General features: G+C 37.0%; 2 protein-coding genes across 25 annotated transcripts in view; one reads left to right on the top strand and one right to left on the bottom strand.

Annotated features, from left to right (window-relative positions):
* DOCK7 (dedicator of cytokinesis 7) overlaps nucleotides 1-18,675 on the bottom strand; it is a 204,159-nt gene that overhangs the window by 868 nt on the left and 184,616 nt on the right. For 13 of the 24 annotated variants that reach the window (XR_011532366.1, XM_070591940.1, XM_070591942.1 and 10 more), the window contains 6 exons: nucleotides 17,158-17,283; nucleotides 15,470-15,559; nucleotides 15,115-15,351; nucleotides 14,622-14,765; nucleotides 12,854-12,960; nucleotides 2,141-2,308 (listed from right to left, as the gene is read on the bottom strand). Coding sequence is in view for 18 of the 24 variants with exons in the window: in XM_070591940.1 (XP_070448041.1) it covers nucleotides 2,141-2,308; nucleotides 12,854-12,960; nucleotides 14,622-14,765; nucleotides 15,115-15,351; nucleotides 15,470-15,559; nucleotides 17,158-17,283 (872 nt within the window). In the remaining 6 variants the exon portion in view is untranslated. Of the gene's footprint in view, nucleotides 1-2,140; nucleotides 2,309-12,853; nucleotides 12,961-14,621; nucleotides 14,766-15,114; nucleotides 15,352-15,469; nucleotides 15,560-17,157; nucleotides 17,293-18,675 lie in introns of all 24 variants that reach the window. The other 11 variants (XR_011532369.1, XR_011532364.1, XR_011532365.1 and 8 more) reach the window with 1 other exon arrangement.
* LOC103557294 (heterogeneous nuclear ribonucleoprotein A1-like) lies at nucleotides 3,335-4,883 on the top strand. The gene has a single exon (XM_008529707.2). The coding sequence runs from the start codon at nucleotides 3,518-3,520 to the stop codon at nucleotides 4,478-4,480; it is 963 nt and encodes a 320-aa protein (XP_008527929.1). The 5' UTR covers nucleotides 3,335-3,517; the 3' UTR covers nucleotides 4,481-4,883.

Here is an 18,675-nt window from a genome sequence, read left to right as displayed (position 1 = left end):
TCAGTGGTTCTCAAACTTCTGGGCTTTAGGTCCTTTTTACACTCTTAAAAATTGAGGACCGCAGGAAGCTTTCATTTACATGGGTTCTCTGTTGATATTTAATATTAGAAATTAGCACTAAAAATTTTAACTTATTATTTTACAAAACTCATGTGTTGTTATAAATCACAGTGTTTATTAAAAATAACCTGTAGGGATTTTAGAAGAGTGGCACTCTTAAATATTTAATGTCTGGTTTAAGAGAAAGCCTAGATTCTCCTGTCTGCTTCTGCATTCAATCTTTTACGCTAACACATCGCACGGAGTCTCCGGAAAACTCCACTGTACTCTCATGAGCGTGAGGGTGAAGCCCTGACGTTTACAATCTCTAGGAAGGAAAGGACAGGTACAAAGAGATCCTGTTCAATTCTGAGTCTCAAAGCTTGGTTTTTGGTTCCAGGAAAAAGAGCAGTCTTGAAAGCTAGACTGTTCATCAAGAAAAGTTTTCTAAATTCCAAAAAACTGCCTTCAAGTACTAAGAACTAAAGCTTGGAGGACTGACCATAATGTAGATAATAGAGAAAGGCAGAACTCAGGATGATGGGTTAAGGGAAAGTTTCCTTCAGATGGGAGACTACAGTCTTTCCACTGGAAGGAGCTGGGAGATAAAGGAAGTGAGAATAGGATTAGGAGACGGTCTTACACCTCAGGGATCCAGCCCCCTCTCCCTGGACCTTTGACCAATAGGTATGACACTGGTGGAGGGGGTTAGAGGCAGCAAGAAGGCAAGCCAAAAGTGGAGGGGGCCAGTGTTGCTTCCCCCTGGGAACTTTAAGAGGAGACCACCTAGGGTGTCTCACATAAATATAGGATGGTGGAAGCAAAATATATTTTGCCAGAGAGAGGATCTAAAAGAGGCCCCCTGGTCTCCCTCAGTTCCTGTAGCGGACATGACATACAGCAGGCCCTGAGTAGACACTGAATAAATGTGTGAGTGAGATCTAGAAGTACAAAAGCATTAGGTCATTGAAAACAGGACTCACTTCCAGATGGTCAAATGGCCAGTTTAACTTTCTTTTTTAGTATATTATACCATGCGTCCACCTTCTGTTTTCATAAAAGAAACTTCAAAGGCCTTCCAAATATTAATTCATCAGGTAAGTACAACTTAATAGCTTTACTGTGATCAATTCAAAGCAAAGTGTGGTAAAATATCAGTGCCACAATAATTCAATAGATGTACATATGTTTGCATTTCAAAATGCAAAACAGGCAGCTTACTTTTAGCAGTTATCATGCCCTGTGTCCAGAATTCAGGTGCTAAAAAGTAAAATGTTAAGCACTGTCCTTGGAACTTTATATGTCATTTAATTTTCCACAACAACCTCTTCAGGATAAGTATCATTTAATTTTACAGAGGAGAAATCTAAAAATTAGATTAAATTACCTGCTCAAGTAGAACTAGGATCAGTTGTAGCAAATTCAAAGTTATTTCCATTCTAATTTTGTCACACTTAGAAAGTGGAGAAAAATCCTGAAGGCTTCTTGATACTCAATGGGATTTCCTGTTTTAATACAAATCTAGAAGACCATACTGTACACTGTTTACTGTCAGGGCTGAGGGAAATGAAGACCTAGCTCCTGATACATTTTAGTGAATTCTCCCACAAAAATACCAGAAAGTGTGACAGGCCTTTAAAAGGAGTTTTAGGAGGTCAGACTTATCAGGTGTGGTGTCCTGATGAGTGTGAGTACTTAACACATTTTATTCTAGAATTACAGAAAGAAGTGCCTTTTATCTTGTAGGCTGACTCACGTATTGATGGTGAAAAGCTTAGAGTCATGTGCCACATAATGACATTTTGGTCAAGAATGGACAGAATATATGACAGGGGTCCCATAAGATTAGTACCATACAGCCTAGCTGTGTAGTAGGTTATACTATCTGGGTTTGTGTAAGTTCACTCTATGATGCATTTCTCAGAGCCCATTCCTGTCGTTAAGCAACACATGACTGTATACTGCTTGAACTGGCTGGGTTTCAGGAGACACAATATCTGAAACCATGTGATAAAAGTTGTACTAATTCACTATTAAAACAAGTACTTCAAGTAGATTTCATTTTTCTGAAGATATCAAAAATAATAGAAAACAAGCATACCTGTGACAGGTGACAGGTAATACTGCCTTGTATAACTGAGGGATCTTTCTGTTTATCAGAGGCTGCAGGGCCTCTTTAAGGCGATGATAGTTTCTCTCCAGTTCCCTTTGATACTCCTTTTGATCTGGCCCAATTAAGCTCTTATTTTTTCTTAAGGCATCCTCACACCTAGGAAAAACAATGTGTTATCAAAAGATTTCTTCTGGCATAGTGCTATAGAAAAGTCCCCCCTATCTACAGGGGATATGTTCCAAGACCCCCAGTGGATGCCTGAAACCTTGGATAGTGCTGACCCTGCATGTACTGTTTTTTTCCTATACATATATACACATGATAAAGTTAAATTTATAAATGAGGCACAGTAAGAGATTAATAATAATAGAACAATTATAACAATATACTCTATTAAAAGTTATGTGAATGTGGTCTCTTTCAGTCCACATCTATTCCTGAACCTGTGTAACCATCCCTCACTTGCAGTAAATGGCTTGGTGTCGCTCATTTCAGCGGATCCCTTGCTGAGGTCTTCACATAGGCTCTATGCTTTCTGGCACAATATGTTGCCATCAATCAGAACATGTTTTCTGTTCATGTCTTCCACCCACAAATTTAATGCCCTTTCCATCTTAACTAAGCACTTATCCTGCAATGTGGCCATAACTTTTGCAGTCTGAGGTGTGACAGCAAAACTAGCATGAATTTCTTTTTCCTTCTTCACAATTTCACGGGTAGCAGATTCATTCTTATCGGTAGATCTTAGCAACCTCAGCATAGGATTCTTTTTCTTTCCTTATTAAGTTGAGAACTTGCACCTTTTCACTTAAAGGAAGCACTTAATGGCTTCTCTTTGGCATATCCGAATTGCCAGCATCACAACTCTTGTGCTTTGGGGCCATTATTAAGCAAAATAAGGATTCCTTAAACACAAGCACCGTGGTTCTGCAACAGCTGATCTGATGACCTAGACATCTACTAAGTGACTCACAGGGTAGCGTCTATAGCATGGATCTGCTGGACAATGGGATGATTCACGTCCCGGGTGGGATGGAGTGGAATTCATTGCACTACTCAGAAGGGTGCCCAATCTAAAATCTACAATTTTATGTCTGGAATTTTCCATTTAATATTTTTGGACCACAGGTGACCACGAGTAACTGAAACTGTGGATAACAGGCGACTACTGTATATATATTCACCATGATGAGGACATTCAGTTTTTCAGTTGAATGTTAAATATCCTCTCTTGTAATTACGTTTAAGGCAGAAAACAGATGATCAATTGAGTTCCTTTAAAATCTAACATTCACTTCCAGTTTTCGCTTTCTGCCCGTGGATGCTGCCGAGTAAGCACTGTTAGTCTCCCCTCCCACTGCAGTCATGTCTAAGTCAGAGTCTCCCAAAGAGCCCGAACAGCTGCGGAAGCTCTTCATCAGAGGTTTGAGTTTTGAAACAACTGATGAGAGTCTCAGGAGCCATTCTGAGCAACGGAGAACGCTCACGGACTGTGTGGTAATGAGAGATCCAAACACCAAGTGCTCCAGAGGCTTTGGCTTTGTCACGTACGCCACTGTGGAGGAGGTGGATGCAGCTATGAATGCAAGGCCACACAAGGTAGATGGAAGAGTTGTGGAACCAAAGAGGGCCGTCTTAAGAGAAGATTCTCAAAGACTTGGTGCCCACTTAACTGTGAAAAAGCTTTTTGTTGGTGGCATTAAAGAAGACACTGAAGAACATCACCTAAGAGATTATTTTGAACAGTATGGGAAAATTGAAGTGATTGAAATCATGACTGACAGAGGCAGTGGCAAGAAGAGAGGATTTGCTTTTCTAACTTTTGATGACCATGACTCCGTAGACAAGTCTGTTATTCAGAAATACCATACTGTGAATGGCCACAACTGTGAAGTAAGGAAAGCCCTATCTAAGCAAGAGATGGCTAGTGCTTCATCCAGTCAAAGAGGTCAAAGTGGTTCTGGAAATTTTGGTGGTGGTCGTGGAGGTGGTTTTGGTGGGAATGACAACTTTGGTTGTGGAGGAAACTCAGTGGTTGAGTTAGCTTCGGTGGCAGCCGTGGCAGGTGGTGGATATGGTGGCAGTGGGGATGGCTATAATGGATTTGGTAATGATGGAAGCAATTTTGGAGGTGGAGGAAGCTATAATGATTTTGGAAATTACAACAATCAATCTTCAAATTTTGGACCCATGAAAGGAGGAAATTTTGGAGGCAGATGCTCTGGCCCCTATGGTGGTGGAGGCCAATACTTTGCCAGACCACGAAACCAAGGTGGCTATGGCGGTTCCAGCAGCAGCAGTAGCTATGGCAGTGGCAGAAGGTTTTAATTACTGCCAGGAAACAAAGCTTAGCAAGAGAGGAGAGCCAGAGAAGTGAAGGGAAGATACAGGTTACAACAGATTTGTGAACTCAGCCAAGCACAGTGGTGGTAGGGCCTAGCTGCTACAAAGAAGACATGTTTTAGACAATACTCATGTGTATGGGCAAAAAACTCCAGGACTGTATTTGTGACTAATTGTATAACATGTTATTTTAGTTTCTGTTCTGTGGAAAGTGTGAAGCATTCCAACAAAGGGTTTTAATGTAGATTTTTTTTTTTTTGCACCCATGCTGTTGATTGCTAAATGTAATAGTCTGATCACGACGCTCAATAAATGTGTCTTTAAAAAAAAAAAAAAATCTAACATTCACTTCCAGTTTTCATTTAATTAAAAATTACATATATTTTAATGTCAAATCTGAAGCCATTTTTTCACATATCACCACTAGACTAAAAAGATCTTTAAGGAATGGAACCATAAACATTTATGTAGCAACAATGGCATCAGGCACAGTAGTTTGTCTGTATTCAAATGAATGTTTCTTAACTGAATAGATAATATAGATAATATAGATAATATAGATAAATGAAGGATGTTAAAAAAACAATGTATACACATCAATTCTCACGAAATGCAGTTAAAGCGAGGCCCAGAGGAAAATATACAATCTTAAATGCTTATATTAGAAAAGAAGGCTAAAACTGAGAGCAAAGCAACTTAAAAAGACCAGAATAAACTCAAAGTATAAGGCAGAAAAAATTTAAAAGTATGATAGCTCCGTATCAAAAATGCAGAAGTTGAGGGCCCGCCTGGTGGCAGAGCAGTTAAGTTTGTGTGTTCTGCTTCCGTGGCCCAAAGTTCACTGGTGTGGATCCCAGGTGCAGACCTAGCACCACTTGCCAAGCCGTGCTGTGGCAGGCATACCACATATAAAGCAGAGTAAGAAGGGCACAGATGTTAGTTCAGGGCCAATCTTCCACAGCAAAAAGAGGAGGATTGGCAGCAGATGTTAGCTCATGGCTAATCTTCCTCAAAAACAAACGAACAAAAAAAGCAAAAGTTGGTTCTTTAAGGGGGCCAGCCCAGTGGCATAGTGGTTAAGTTCATGTACTCTGCTTCGGTGGCCTGGGGTTTGCAGGTTCGGATCCCTGGTGCAGACCTACACACTGCTCATCAAGCCATGCTGTAGAGGCATTCTACATACAAAATAGACGAAGATTGGCATGGATTTGCATTCAGGGCCAATCCTCCTCACCGAAAAAAAAAAAAAAGAGAGAGAGAGAGAAAAAAGAAAAGAAAAAGTTGGTTCTTTGAAAAAACTAAAAAAATAAACTAGGCTCTGGCAAGATTAAGCGAGAGAAGGCCAAATATTTCCTACTAGAAATTAAAAATGGGACATAAAGTTGAATACAGCAGAAGTTTATAAAGGTACAGAGGATATTATTTATAATTTAATGCAAATAAATCTGAAATTACACTTTTCTGGACTAATATAATTTACTAAAACAAATATGAATAATCCTAAAACCATCAAATCAATCAAATCAATCAAATCGAAAATCTATCCACAAAGAAAACAACAACATGAAAATTCTAAACATTCTAAGGACAGATAATCCCAATGTAACATGATTGTTCCAGAGTATATAAAAAATGATTCCAGAGTATAAGGGGAAAAAAAGAACCATTCCTGAGAAGAGTTTCCAACTCATTTTCCAAGGATGGATTACCAAAACCTAATAAAGACTACAAGAAAAAATTATAATTCAATCTCACCCATGAAAACAGCCCCAAAACTGCCAAACAAAGTAAGAGGAAATTGTTCTACCACTATGTTATACAAACACACAAAGACACACACATCATTTGAAAAAATTTTTAAATTTGTCATGAAAAAACTCAACACAACTACAAATAGGTGGGGAACCTCTTCAACCCAAAGGATTAAAGACTTGAATGTAAGACGTGAAACCATGAAACTTCTAGAAGAAAACAGAGGCAGTACGCTCTTCGACATTGGTCTTGGCAGCATATTTTCAAGTACCATGTCCGACCAGGCAAACAAGAAAAAATAAACAAATGGGACTACATCAAACTAAGAATCTTATGCACAGCAAAGGAAACCATCAACAAGGCAAAAAGACAACCTAACAATTGGGAGAAGATATTTGCAAACCATATATCTGATAAGGGGTTAATATCCAAAATATACAAAGAACTCATACATCTCAACAACAAAAAAACTAACAACCCAATTAAAAAATGGGCAAATGATCTGAATAGACATTTCTCCAAAGAACATACAAAGATGGCCAACAGGCACATGAAAAGATGTTCCATATCATTAATTATCAGGGAAATGCAAACCAAAACTACAATGAGATATCACCTCACTCCCATCAGAATGGCTATAATTAACAAGACAGGAAACAGTAAGCGTTGGAGAGGATGTGGGGAGAAGGGAACCTTCATACACTGCTGGTGGCAGTGCAAACTGGTGCAGCCACTATGGAAAACAGTATGGAGATTCCTCAAAAAATTAAGAATGGAACTACTATACGATCTAGCTATTCCACTGCTGGGTATTTTTCCAAAGAACATGAAAACACGAATGCATAAAGATACATGCACCCCTATGTTCACTGCAGCATTATTCACAATAGCCAAGACTTGGAAGCAACCTAGGTGCCCATCAAGGGACAAATGAATAAAGAAGATGTGGTATATATACACAATGGAATACTACTCAGCTATAAGAAATGATGAAACCCGGCCATTTGTGACAACATGGATGGACCTTGAGGGTATTATGCTAAGTGAAATAAGTCAGAGGGAGAAAGTCAAATACCGTATGATCTCACTCATAAGTAGAAGACAAAAACAACGACAAACAAACACACAGAAACAGAGATTGGATTGGTGTTTACCAGAGGGGAAGGTGGGAGGGAGGAGGACAAAAGGGATAATTAGGCTCAGGTGTGTGGTGATGGATTATAATCAGTCTTTGGGTGGCGAACATGACGTAATCTATACAGAAGTTGAAATACAATGATGTACACCTGAAATTTATATATAATGTGATAAACCCATGTTACTGCAATAAAAAAAAATCTTCAAAGAACCCAACGAAAACATTAAACTCAATGGTGAAAATATTTCCTTTTAGATCAGAAACAAGAAAATCATGCCTTCTATCACTATTCCTATTCAACACACTACTGGAGGTAGTACTGTAAGACAAAGATTCTACAGATAAATGATTAGAATTAATAAGTGAGTTTGGCAATATACTCATGTAAAACACATAAAATTTAACTACATTTCTGTATGCCAGCAAATAGAAAATATAATTTAAAAGATACCACTAATTAAAGCATAAAAGTATTAAATACCGAGGAAAACAAATCAAATGATATATATAGCCTGTATAGAAAATTACAATAATATTAAAGAAAACATTTAAACAATCTAAGTAAATGGAGAAATATATCAAATTCATGAACTGAAAGAGTCAAGTTATAAAGAAGTCACTTCTCTTCCAACTGATCTATAGATTCAGATTCAGTTATTATTTTGGGGAGTGGCAGTGGAGGGAATGACAGGTTTATTCTAAAATTTAAAATTTAGTCAAAAGGAAAAGGGCCAAAAATAGTCCTTGAATAAGAGGTGAGACGAATTGCTCTATCAGACATCAAGGTTTATTATAAAGCTGCAATAATTAAGACAACATGATATTGGCTCAAGGAGCGAGAAGTAGACCAATGAAAGAAAATAAAGATCCCCCAAACAGATGCACACAAACATGAGCACTTGATTTCTTTTTTTTGAGGAAGATTAGCCCTGAGCTAACATCCATGCCCATCTTCCTCTCCTTTATATGTGGAACGCCCACCACAGCATGGCTTGCCAAGCAGTGCCTTGTCTGCACCCGGGATTCAAACCAGTGAACCCTGGGCCGCCGAAGCGGAGCGTGAGCACTTAACCACTGTGCCACCGGGCCAGACCTAGCACTTGACTTTTTAATAGTGATGACACTGCAAAACAGAGGAGAAAGGACAATCTCTGAAGTAAGTGGTGCTGGGTCAACTGGATATCCAAACGGGAAAAGGGATCTGACCTGTGTCTCACACCATATTCAACAAACAGTACTGGGATAATGACGAATCATCAGTACGAACAAAAATCAAAATGATCCCTAGTTGAACCACACAAAAAAACCAATTGCAAGTGGATTTTTAAAAAAAGTAATACAGCTTTTTTTTGCCTTCCTCCCCTTTGTTTAATCTATATTGAATTTTACAGATATCATTATACTGACTTTCAGTAGTCAATATAGAATACTAGTATGACCTTAGGTAAAAAATTATTTCTTAAACAAGACACAAAAAGCAATAATCATAAAGGAAAATACTGAATCATATAACTACATGAAATTTAAAACTTTTGTTTATTAAAAAAAAGTGCTGGGGCTGGCCCCATGGCATAGTGGTTAAGTTCGGCGTGCTCTGTTTCGGCAACCTCGGTCTGCGGGTTTGGATCCCAGGTGCTGACCTACGCCAACTGTCAGCCATGCTGTGGTGGCAACCTACATACAAAATAGAGGAAGACTGGCACAGATGTTAGCTTGGGGTGAATCTTCCTCAGCAAAAAAAAAAAAAAAAAAAAGAAGAAAAGAAAAGAAAAAAGAAAAAGAAAAAAGTGTTAAGCCCAAAATTCAGAGAAGATATCTGTGATACCTACAAATTATAAAGTATCATATATCTAGAATATGTAAATACTCTTAGAAATCAGAAAGAGAGAATCAATAGGAAAATGGCAAATGACTTGAACATGTAACTTTACAAAGAGGAAAGAGAAATGGCTAACAACCACATGACGAGACATTCAACTGCTTTAGTAATTAGGGAAATGCCAATTTAATCCACAATAACGTATCATTTCACACCCACCAGATCGGTAAAAGTCAAACCATTAGACATTATCAAATATTGGTGAAGTTACATAGCAGTAGAAACACTCTCAAACAGTACTGGTGAGAATGTAAATTGGCTTACACCCTTTGGAAAAAATGTGGCATTATCTGGTTGAAGTTGAATTGATGAATCAACAAAACTACTCTAAGGTATACAACCCCTAGAAAATCACTTTGACCTCCGGAAATAGGTAGAGGAATATCTGAATACTACTCTTTGTAACTGAAAAAAAAAACCTGGACAAATAACCAAAATATCCATCAACAGAAAAATGAATAAATCATGGTACATTCATACCATGGAATATACAAAAATAAAGCAACATTATAGATCTATCTCACAAACACTGAAAATAGCAAGTCACAGAAGAATACACACACACACACACAGTCCACTTAAAGTTAAAAAAGAACATGCAAAACTAAATAGTGTATTATTAAGGGATACATTCATATATGATAAAACTACAAAGACAATAAAAGAAATGAGAAATATGAAATTCATGATAGTGGTTACCTCTGAAGGAAAGGAGGGGGAGATGGTATCAGAGAAAGGCATAGGAGGAGGAGAGGATCTCAAAGCAACGACAATGCTCTATTTTTTAAGCTGGGTGGTAGGTACATGACTTTTTTCTCCCTATTCCTTAAGAGCAAATGTTATAAATATTATTTCAAATATAGTCAAGATTTAAGGAAAACAAATTTTAAAAGATAAACCCAAAAATATAAAAAGTAAACACATGGAAAAGTGTTTATTGTTTTTAGGAATAAAAGAATGCAAACTGAAGTACCATTTAAACTGACTAACCAGACACCCTATTAAAATGATATTACTCAAAGCAAGGTGAATAAAGACTAGTACACTTTACATATTAAGAGCCAATAAAAATGCTCATGTACTTTGGCTCAATCATCTTATACTTAAAATTTTAATTCAACAAAAGAAAAAAATCCACTGTGGTTAACTTACACCACACTTAAATTCAAACATCTGATGAAATAATATAACCATTGGAATAATAGTTTTAACTTTAATAGCAAAATAAGAATTTAAGATTATATGTATATTATAACTGAACTATGATAAAATATATACGCATACTGGCATAAAAAATGAAAGGCAACATAAAAGTAAAAAAGGTAGTATTGGCTATGACTTTCTCTGAAACGTTTATATTATGCAGGTTGTTTTGTTTTATGCCTTTTTGTAATTTAAAAGGAGAAAACCTTCTCTACAGACAGTAACACTTAAGCAGACCTGCAGAGGAATTCATTACCTTACAGTAAATGGCCATAGAGGGGAGACATTTGTTTAGAATTGTAGTCATAGTAAAAATTACAAAACAATAGCAACAAAAGTAGTATATGATGGTCTATTACTAAATGTCTATGATCTAAAGAAATATGTATTGTTCCAAGATCGTCTGCTCACAAAGGTAGCAGGGTTTTTTTGGTTATTATTTGAAACCTCCCAAATAATAAAATTAATGCTAAAAAACAGTCAATTCTACAACTTTAAAGCAAGTTTTTCTCTCTTATTGCCACAGTTCATCTGCTCCATACAGTAGGAGCTATGTTTCCTATTGTTTCTTAAACTAAACCTCTTAGGCTGTCTACCCCAATAATCAGATTATAAAATCTCAGACTTCCAATGAAGGTTTTTCAAGTTTTTTTTTCCTTTAGATATTTACCATGTTCAAGCAGAAGAAACCGATAGCAATTCATGATAGTTCTTGCAACAAGAATAAGGGAAATACCATCTCAAAATACTTGAACAAACTGGCATTCCTCATACTTTTCTGATGACAAAACAGATTTTAAAATTATTTCTACCCCTAGTAAATCCATCCAATGAATGATTTCACATTCATTTTCCTCCACAACAGGGCGTCAAGATTGGGTTCTGACTATGGTTCTGATGCTGCTTTGCTAGGTGACAATCAAGTCATTACTTCCTGGACACAGGCCCTTCAACCTAATCCCAGTCCACTTTCACAGTATTTTCTTTGACCACTTGTCTTCATAGACTCCATGGTTCCAGTTTCACAAAACTATTCGTTCACCTTTCTTATGACAGATTCTGAACTTTGCTCATGCTGGGTTTTTTTTCCCTATTTAGTATATCCTTTCCCCTCTTTTCTGTCTGAAAAACCAAATTCATCCTTTAAAGTCTATATCAAATGTCAACTCTTGTGTGAAATATTCCCTGACATCACTAAGTAAAACTAATCATTCTCTCTTTTGTGCTCATGGTGTTAGTAAAGCAGGAATTGGTAACACGTTGATAAGTGACTATTTTTCCCTATTGTTTCAAAATTTAATATTTACTGAACACATTTATTTCGTGCCAAGTATTATTTGTGCAGACAAGAGTTAACAGCAGGCCCTAGACTGCTATCCTTAGATGGCCTGCTTGCAAGGTTGGCCCTTGGTTAGTGTCTGGGAATCTGGATTTTGGGAGGATTCCCACCATTACCAGAAGGTAAGAGTGGTTCCCTCTGCCTAAACGACTCATGCAAATATTATGGTTTATCTGAATACCTGCTTTCCTTCTGGGAGTCTGGAATTCCGGTACTGGTCAGGGAGCTGTCTACAGGACTAGCGCCCAGTAAAAATCTTGGCACTCAGTCTCTGTGAGCTCCCTTGAAAGATGACATTTCACAAGTGCTGTCACCACTCCCTGCTGGAGGAATCAGCACCTCCTGGGCGACTCCCTGGGGCGAGGACCCTTTGGCCTACACCTGGTTTCCTCCAGCTCACCCTGCAGCTTCTCCCTCTGCGGATTTCACTTTGCTCTCTCACTGTAATCAGTCTCAGCCATGACTATAACTCTGTGCTCACTCCTGGGCACTCTACCAAATCCTCAAAACTGGGGGTGGTCTTGGGGATTCCTGACACACTCATATATTATTTCACCCGATTTGCACCACCTCCCTGTGAGAGGTAGAGATTATTATCCTTACTTTATAGATTAGAAAACTGAGGCTCACAGAGATTAAGTGACCCAGAAAAGGACACATAACAATAAGGACAAGATTTGAACACAAATTTTTTGCTTCCAAGTTGTTGACTGTATGTTTCCTGAGGGGAGGGAAGCAGAAACTCTCACATAGAGGGTTCACAATAAATAAGAGTGTTCAAGTTAAGTAGTCTAACAATAATTCCAAGTTAAAACAAATTTCTGATTCTTGGCTTTTCAATTTTTAAAATTATAAATATGGCATTATAAAGTATTGGGGGGCATATGTATATACTATTAAGGAATAATAAGCTATACACAGACTATTTCTTATCCTGGACCACTTTCCTATATTTTCTCTTTTCAACAGTTGCTTAAGACCCTTATGTCACATTGTGGTACTGGACATCCTCAATCTGGAGATCTTTATGTAGGAAGCCTGGAATACCTTTTAGTAAAATCTTTGAAGCAGAGTCGCAGTTTATTATGATGTCTGAAGAGTTTTGGGTCACTGGGTATTTCAGACAAGAAAACCTGGGCAACTTCCAAAGGCCCCTGTAAAATAAGAAGATCAAACAAGAAGTTTGTTTTTGTCTTCTTTAAAATCATAGAGATAGAATTTACCCACATGATCTTTCTTAGCATTGAGATGGCTGCATTTAAGTTTAATGCATATATGTCTACATCTATATTAAAGCTCTTCAGAGAGATTCTGGCAATATGCCTTTACTCTTCCGTAATGCCAAATCAATATTCCTGCCTACTGCAATTAACTTCTTTTTTTTTTTTAAAGATTTTATTTTTTTCCTTTTTCTCCCCAAAGCCCCCCAATACATAGTTGTATATTCTTCGTTGTGGGTCCTTCTAGTTGTGGTATGTGGGACGCTGCCTCAGCGTGGTTTGATGAGCAGTGCCATGTCTGTGCTCAGGATTCGAACCAACGAAACACTGGGCCACATGCAGCAGAGGGTGTGAACTTAACCACTCGGCCACGGGGCCAGCCCCTGCAATTAACTTCTTAATTCATTTTTCAAAGAAGAGGAGCAGGAGCTCCAGGACTGACTACTGTATTAATTAATGCATTCTGCCTTGAGTTCTTTAATTTAGCCTGGATGTAAGAGTTGTCAGCTACTGACAATCAACTGTCAATCCACTGATTATTAGACTTATTTCCTAAAACAGCTTCCCTTAGTATTACAAATGTCTTCCTAACACTGTAAGCTAAAGAAGACCTTTTGTAAGTTTTATCACTCAGAGGTAAAACCTCTAAATCATGTATGTTTTCAGTGGGTAAAGGTCTTACAGTGTTTACTTCAGTTTTGATAGGACATTGTTTGGCTTCATTCCTCTAACCTAAAAAATAGGGGCCAGCCCCGTGGCCAAGTGGTTCAGTTCATGTGCTCCACTTCGGCAGCCCGGGGTTTCGCTGGTTCAAATCCTGGGTGCAGACATGGCACTGCTCATCAAGCCATGCTGAGGCAGCATCCCACATGCCACAACTAGAAGGACCCACAACCAAAAATACACAACTATGTACTGGGGGGCTTTGAGGAGGAAAAAAAGGAAAAACAAAATCTTTAAAAAAAAGAAAAAAAAATAGATAAGACATATTATATGAAATCTTACTTTGAAGCCTTTCTGGATTTTCCCTTACCTTGGGATATTCTCTAATCATCATCAAGAGAACCTGAATCAATCAACTACAAGAAGGTAATGGGGATGACTTCTAATCTTCATATGACAAAACAACAATAATATCTTGGTACATATTTATTAAAGTTTTGACAGGGATTCCACACTATTTGTTTACTCCTCACAACTTGCTGTGCAGGAGATCTGAGAAGACAACACTGGGGAGTATCTCAAGAGCAGGTGTCCACATGCATGCATGCAGCTCTGGAAATGAGCCCTCGTTTTTAGAGCACATTCTTCCAGTACACGCTTTTAAAGGAAAGGTTATTTTAAGTGAATCAATTCCTTCTTATTAGAACGTTTACGAACAGATAGGCAGAAAATTAACAGAGATTATACTAAAAACGTTTCGTTTTCCAGTTTATCTTCATTTATACTTTCAGTGCTTTTTGCAACCACTTCTAATACCTATCTTTTTCACTTGATTTGGCTCTTGCTTTGTGATCTTTGTAAAATATAATAGTGAAATCATCCCAAATTCCATTTCTAACTTAAAACACAAAGCACTAGCAAAAAGCACTAACCTGATTCACTGTTGTGCCTACAGACCCCTGGAGTACCATTTGAAGCATTTTGGGATCTGCTGGATCCTGATGTGTTGCGAATGCCAACTCCTGTGTCTTTTTCTGCATGTCTTCAATAGCAACTTCAATTGGTGTTAAAATGATCTGGGTGAAATAACATCTATTAAGTCAGTACACACAGAAAACTATTCAATGAGCTTTATATAAATCAATTAAAATAAGAAAAAAAGCGGAGACCAGTTGTAAACTGTTACCTAACAATAAAATTCCAAACTTTGGATGCCTAGATGAAAAAATAGAAAATGAGCCTTTAAAAGCATAAGCTAAGGGTAAACTAAGGACTTAGAAAAGAAGCCTGAAGTTAATGACTCAAAATGGGTACAATTCTAGTATGTTACCATGTGAGGGATGGTACGTAATGCCACATCCAAACTTTTCACATGGCTCCAATCTGTTCGTTTCACTAATTCTGCTTCTCCATTTGAGAACTTACCTCCTCTTTGTGAGTGACATTGACCCTTGTTTTAATATAAGGAAAGGCATGAGAAGTAGTCAGAATGGTCTTCCGCTTGAATTGTTCATGTAGTTCCCCATGGGCACGCCCATCTAAAGTGAAGGGGGTACAGTACATAAAACGCCGAAGATTATAATTTTTGTCAAAATATGTGATTCTGTCCTTCATCTCATATGTGTCAAAGTATGGTTCCACGTAGGTGATTTGAATATACGCCTGGGAAAGAGAAAAGTCCTTCATTTTCTCACTGTTACATCATCATTTAGTTTTTCTCCAGCAAGATCACAGAGTGTCAAAATGTGCCTATACATTGTTACAGTTTAATCAACCATACCTTGTTAGGATCTAATTTACACTTGTCTACAGGATTAGAATCCTTGATTACTTCAACCACATCCTCTCCAAATCTTTCTCCATAAAATCCCTACAATTAAAAACAAAGAAATCTTTTACATAGAGTAACAGTATTACCCAACAACAGAGGAGGCCTCTGAGGGAGACTCCTGAGCAAAATTAGGCCATTTAGTAAGTTCTTGTACAATCGTGTCAATAATTACAAAACAAAATTGTTTAGGTTCACAAAAATTATATTTAGCCTATCAAATTGGTGTGATATCAGTCCATAATTACTTGATATTATTCCCATCTACTTACTTAACACAAAATAGAAGATAAGAACTATTTTCTCCAAAAAAACTACAGGATTCCACGAGAGGTCCTCAAGAAAAACAAAAAGGGAACAGAAAGCAGAGACAAAAGAAACTCAGGATCTCTGATGTATAGGATCTTACTTTTATTGAGATTGATGTGGCCTAATTTCTTGCAGACGTGGGTCAGTAAATAAGCATTCATTTTTATGAATGATTTAATATAATGTTCCAGAATTTTCAAATAAAAGCATTGACCTTTTGAAGTTTTATATAGGTTTAGAATTTGAAAAGGCAACCCTGTGTCAAGAATGTAGTGACTTTTCCATATGACACCGAGTAGCAGCACGGTCAATGGATGGAGCTATTCAAAAGAAAAATTAAATTGGAATCTTCAAAGGAGAACTCCCACTCTTCCCTTCAAAGATAATTTTTATGATTAAGTTTGGGAAATACTGTCTCAATTAATATATCCCAAGACTTAACTAGCCTCTTGAAAAACAAAAAGTCACAGTTTAAGCCAATTTATGGAAGTTGAGCCCAGCGAAGTCACCAGTAAGAACATTAACATTCAAGAAATTAACATCAGCTGGGAATAAAAACAAGCCTAGAGCACTGCTTCTCAAACTCTGAATGTGAAGACAATCACCTGGGGATCTTGTTAAAATGCAGATTTTGATTCAGCAGGTCTGGGGTGGGGCCTGAGACTCTGCATTTCAAACAATCTCCCAGGTGATGCCAGTGCTTCTGGTCCATGGACCACACTTTGAGTGACAAGAATAGAGACATGTTAGAAAGAATAATGATAGCAGAAAAGATTGGTTAGCCTCATAAATATGAAAGCTATTCATTTATGGTGAAAATTAAGAAACTATAAAGGATATGAGATTTTAAGAAGTGTTTTTAATTTTTAAGGTGTGATTTCAGGCTTTTAAGTTCTAAAGACATCTGACTGGGAATTAGCTAAGCCAAAGACATAATGTCCTTTGGTCAGAAACTGCTTGGGGGTTCCAGTTCTAGTTTCATAATTAGTTGCTACTTAATTCCTTATGCCTTTTTCTATAAAATGTGCATAACACGACACATCTCTCCATAAACCACAGTAATTCCAAAGGGTATAGGGGTTTCTAAAATACGTGTAAAAATAGAGCCTCAAAAATATAAAGTTAATAATATTATTTTACCGTTGCCTTTTATAAAAAATTTGAAAGATTCAAAAGAGTATTGTTGCACCTATCAAAAATCCTTATACTCTAAAAGAGGAGTTTATTTGGCAGGATCTGCTTATTAAATGATTAGATCTAGATGTGAAAGTCTACTCATCATAGAGAATACAAATTAAAGAAGATATTTTATGAACCAGCACGGCATTCACCTCCAATCTGTGAGATATCTCTGCAAGTTTGGTTATTGCAGGCTCCTTGTAAACAAATTCCTGTTCATCCAAATCCCCGAACTTGGTTCCATAAAAACCAACACGAAAATAGGTGCCAAACATCCGCTTACCATCCTAGTTTTAGGAAAATGAAGAAACTTTAACACAAAGTCTTTTTGTTTTTCACATTACATTTAGATACATATAGTATAAAATTCCCCAAATAACACAAAAAGTTTTAATTAAAAATTACAGTATTTTATTAATTCTTAAATGAAGGTAAAAACAAAGTAAATAATCTGTTTTCATTATTTCTACCATATAACATTATGCAATGAAAGCTTTTACCAAGTGAACAAATCACATATGGTATATGTTTCTCAAGGTTTGTACCAAGTGACTACCTCACATTGATCTCTGTTTTAAGTCCATACAATTGAGATAAATTAACTTATTTTCCTTATTGCAAGAAAAGATGGTTGGTATAACATGAACTGTGCCTTAACTGCTCTGAAATTAGAGCATACTAAATAAAGTTAAATTTAAAAACAATGCTAACATTTTTAGTTAGCATTAGCTTTTATATAATCTTTTTATGTATATTAAATAAAATCATAAAAGTCAGGAGCCAAGTATAGCACCTGGCATAGAGCAATCAGTAAATGTCAAGACCATCCAGAAGCACTAAAGCAAAAAATTTACAATCCATGTCCCTCTGCTGACAAAAAATATTTATATGTGGAAGAGTAATTAAAAATGGGATAGAAATGGAAAGAAATTTAAGAATGAAAGATAAAACCAAAATTGAGATGAGTTGGTTATTCTACAGCCCCCAAGCCACCCACTGCATACATTAACCACACATTCATTTCAACTAAAAAGTACAATAAGGTCACCTTAACTCTTACACAGCACATTTAAAACAAATTTCTTCAAAAAAGATAAAATATTTGGAAGCTTTCTACGCAATCCTTACAATTTCGATACAAAGATGTATCAGAAAGATTTTGTGGTGGCTCCTAAATACAAAGCCACACACATAAGTATTTAAGTACCTCTGAATTCTCTTTAAGCCTAGTCTGTCTTAGACTTATGTTCCCTGTACTGACTTCTTAGTAAAAGGCAAAAGAGTATGTAAAATAAGCCACAAATGTTACAGATAATTAAGCAAAATGGGAAACTCTGGTCCTTAATTTGCCAGTTTCACAATACAATAAAAAAAAAAAGAGTACAGTGACTAAAAATATCCCCACATTTTTGTCCAGAAGAAGTAAAGTTTTAAAGAAAAATGGCTTTGGAGATAAAGAAGCTTGAGGTATCTAATTTAAATTCTTTTCACAAGTTATTTTGACACTGGCCCTGATATCAGTTCCCAGCACATATGGGGTTAAAACCAAAGCACTCTTTCCCTGCTCCCTCCCTGGCTCACCGGCTCCAGAATCCACCATCCACCAAGGAGACAGACAAGGTCACCCACCTGGATTCCCTATCAGCTCCTCCTCCTCCCTGCACATGCAG

This window comes from Equus przewalskii, chromosome 24, assembly GCF_037783145.1.
Source record: "Equus przewalskii isolate Varuska chromosome 24, EquPr2, whole genome shotgun sequence".
NCBI classification, from domain to species: Eukaryota; Metazoa; Chordata; class Mammalia; order Perissodactyla; family Equidae; genus Equus; species Equus przewalskii.
Note: the sequence above shows the minus strand (reverse complement) of the source record. Positions and strands in the feature narration are given on the sequence as shown.

Excerpts from the sequence above, each read along its gene's own strand:
- LOC103557294 (XM_008529707.2), top strand. The coding sequence starts at position 3,518 with ATGTCTAAGTCAGAGTCTCCCAAAGAGCCCGAACAGCTGCGGAAGCTC.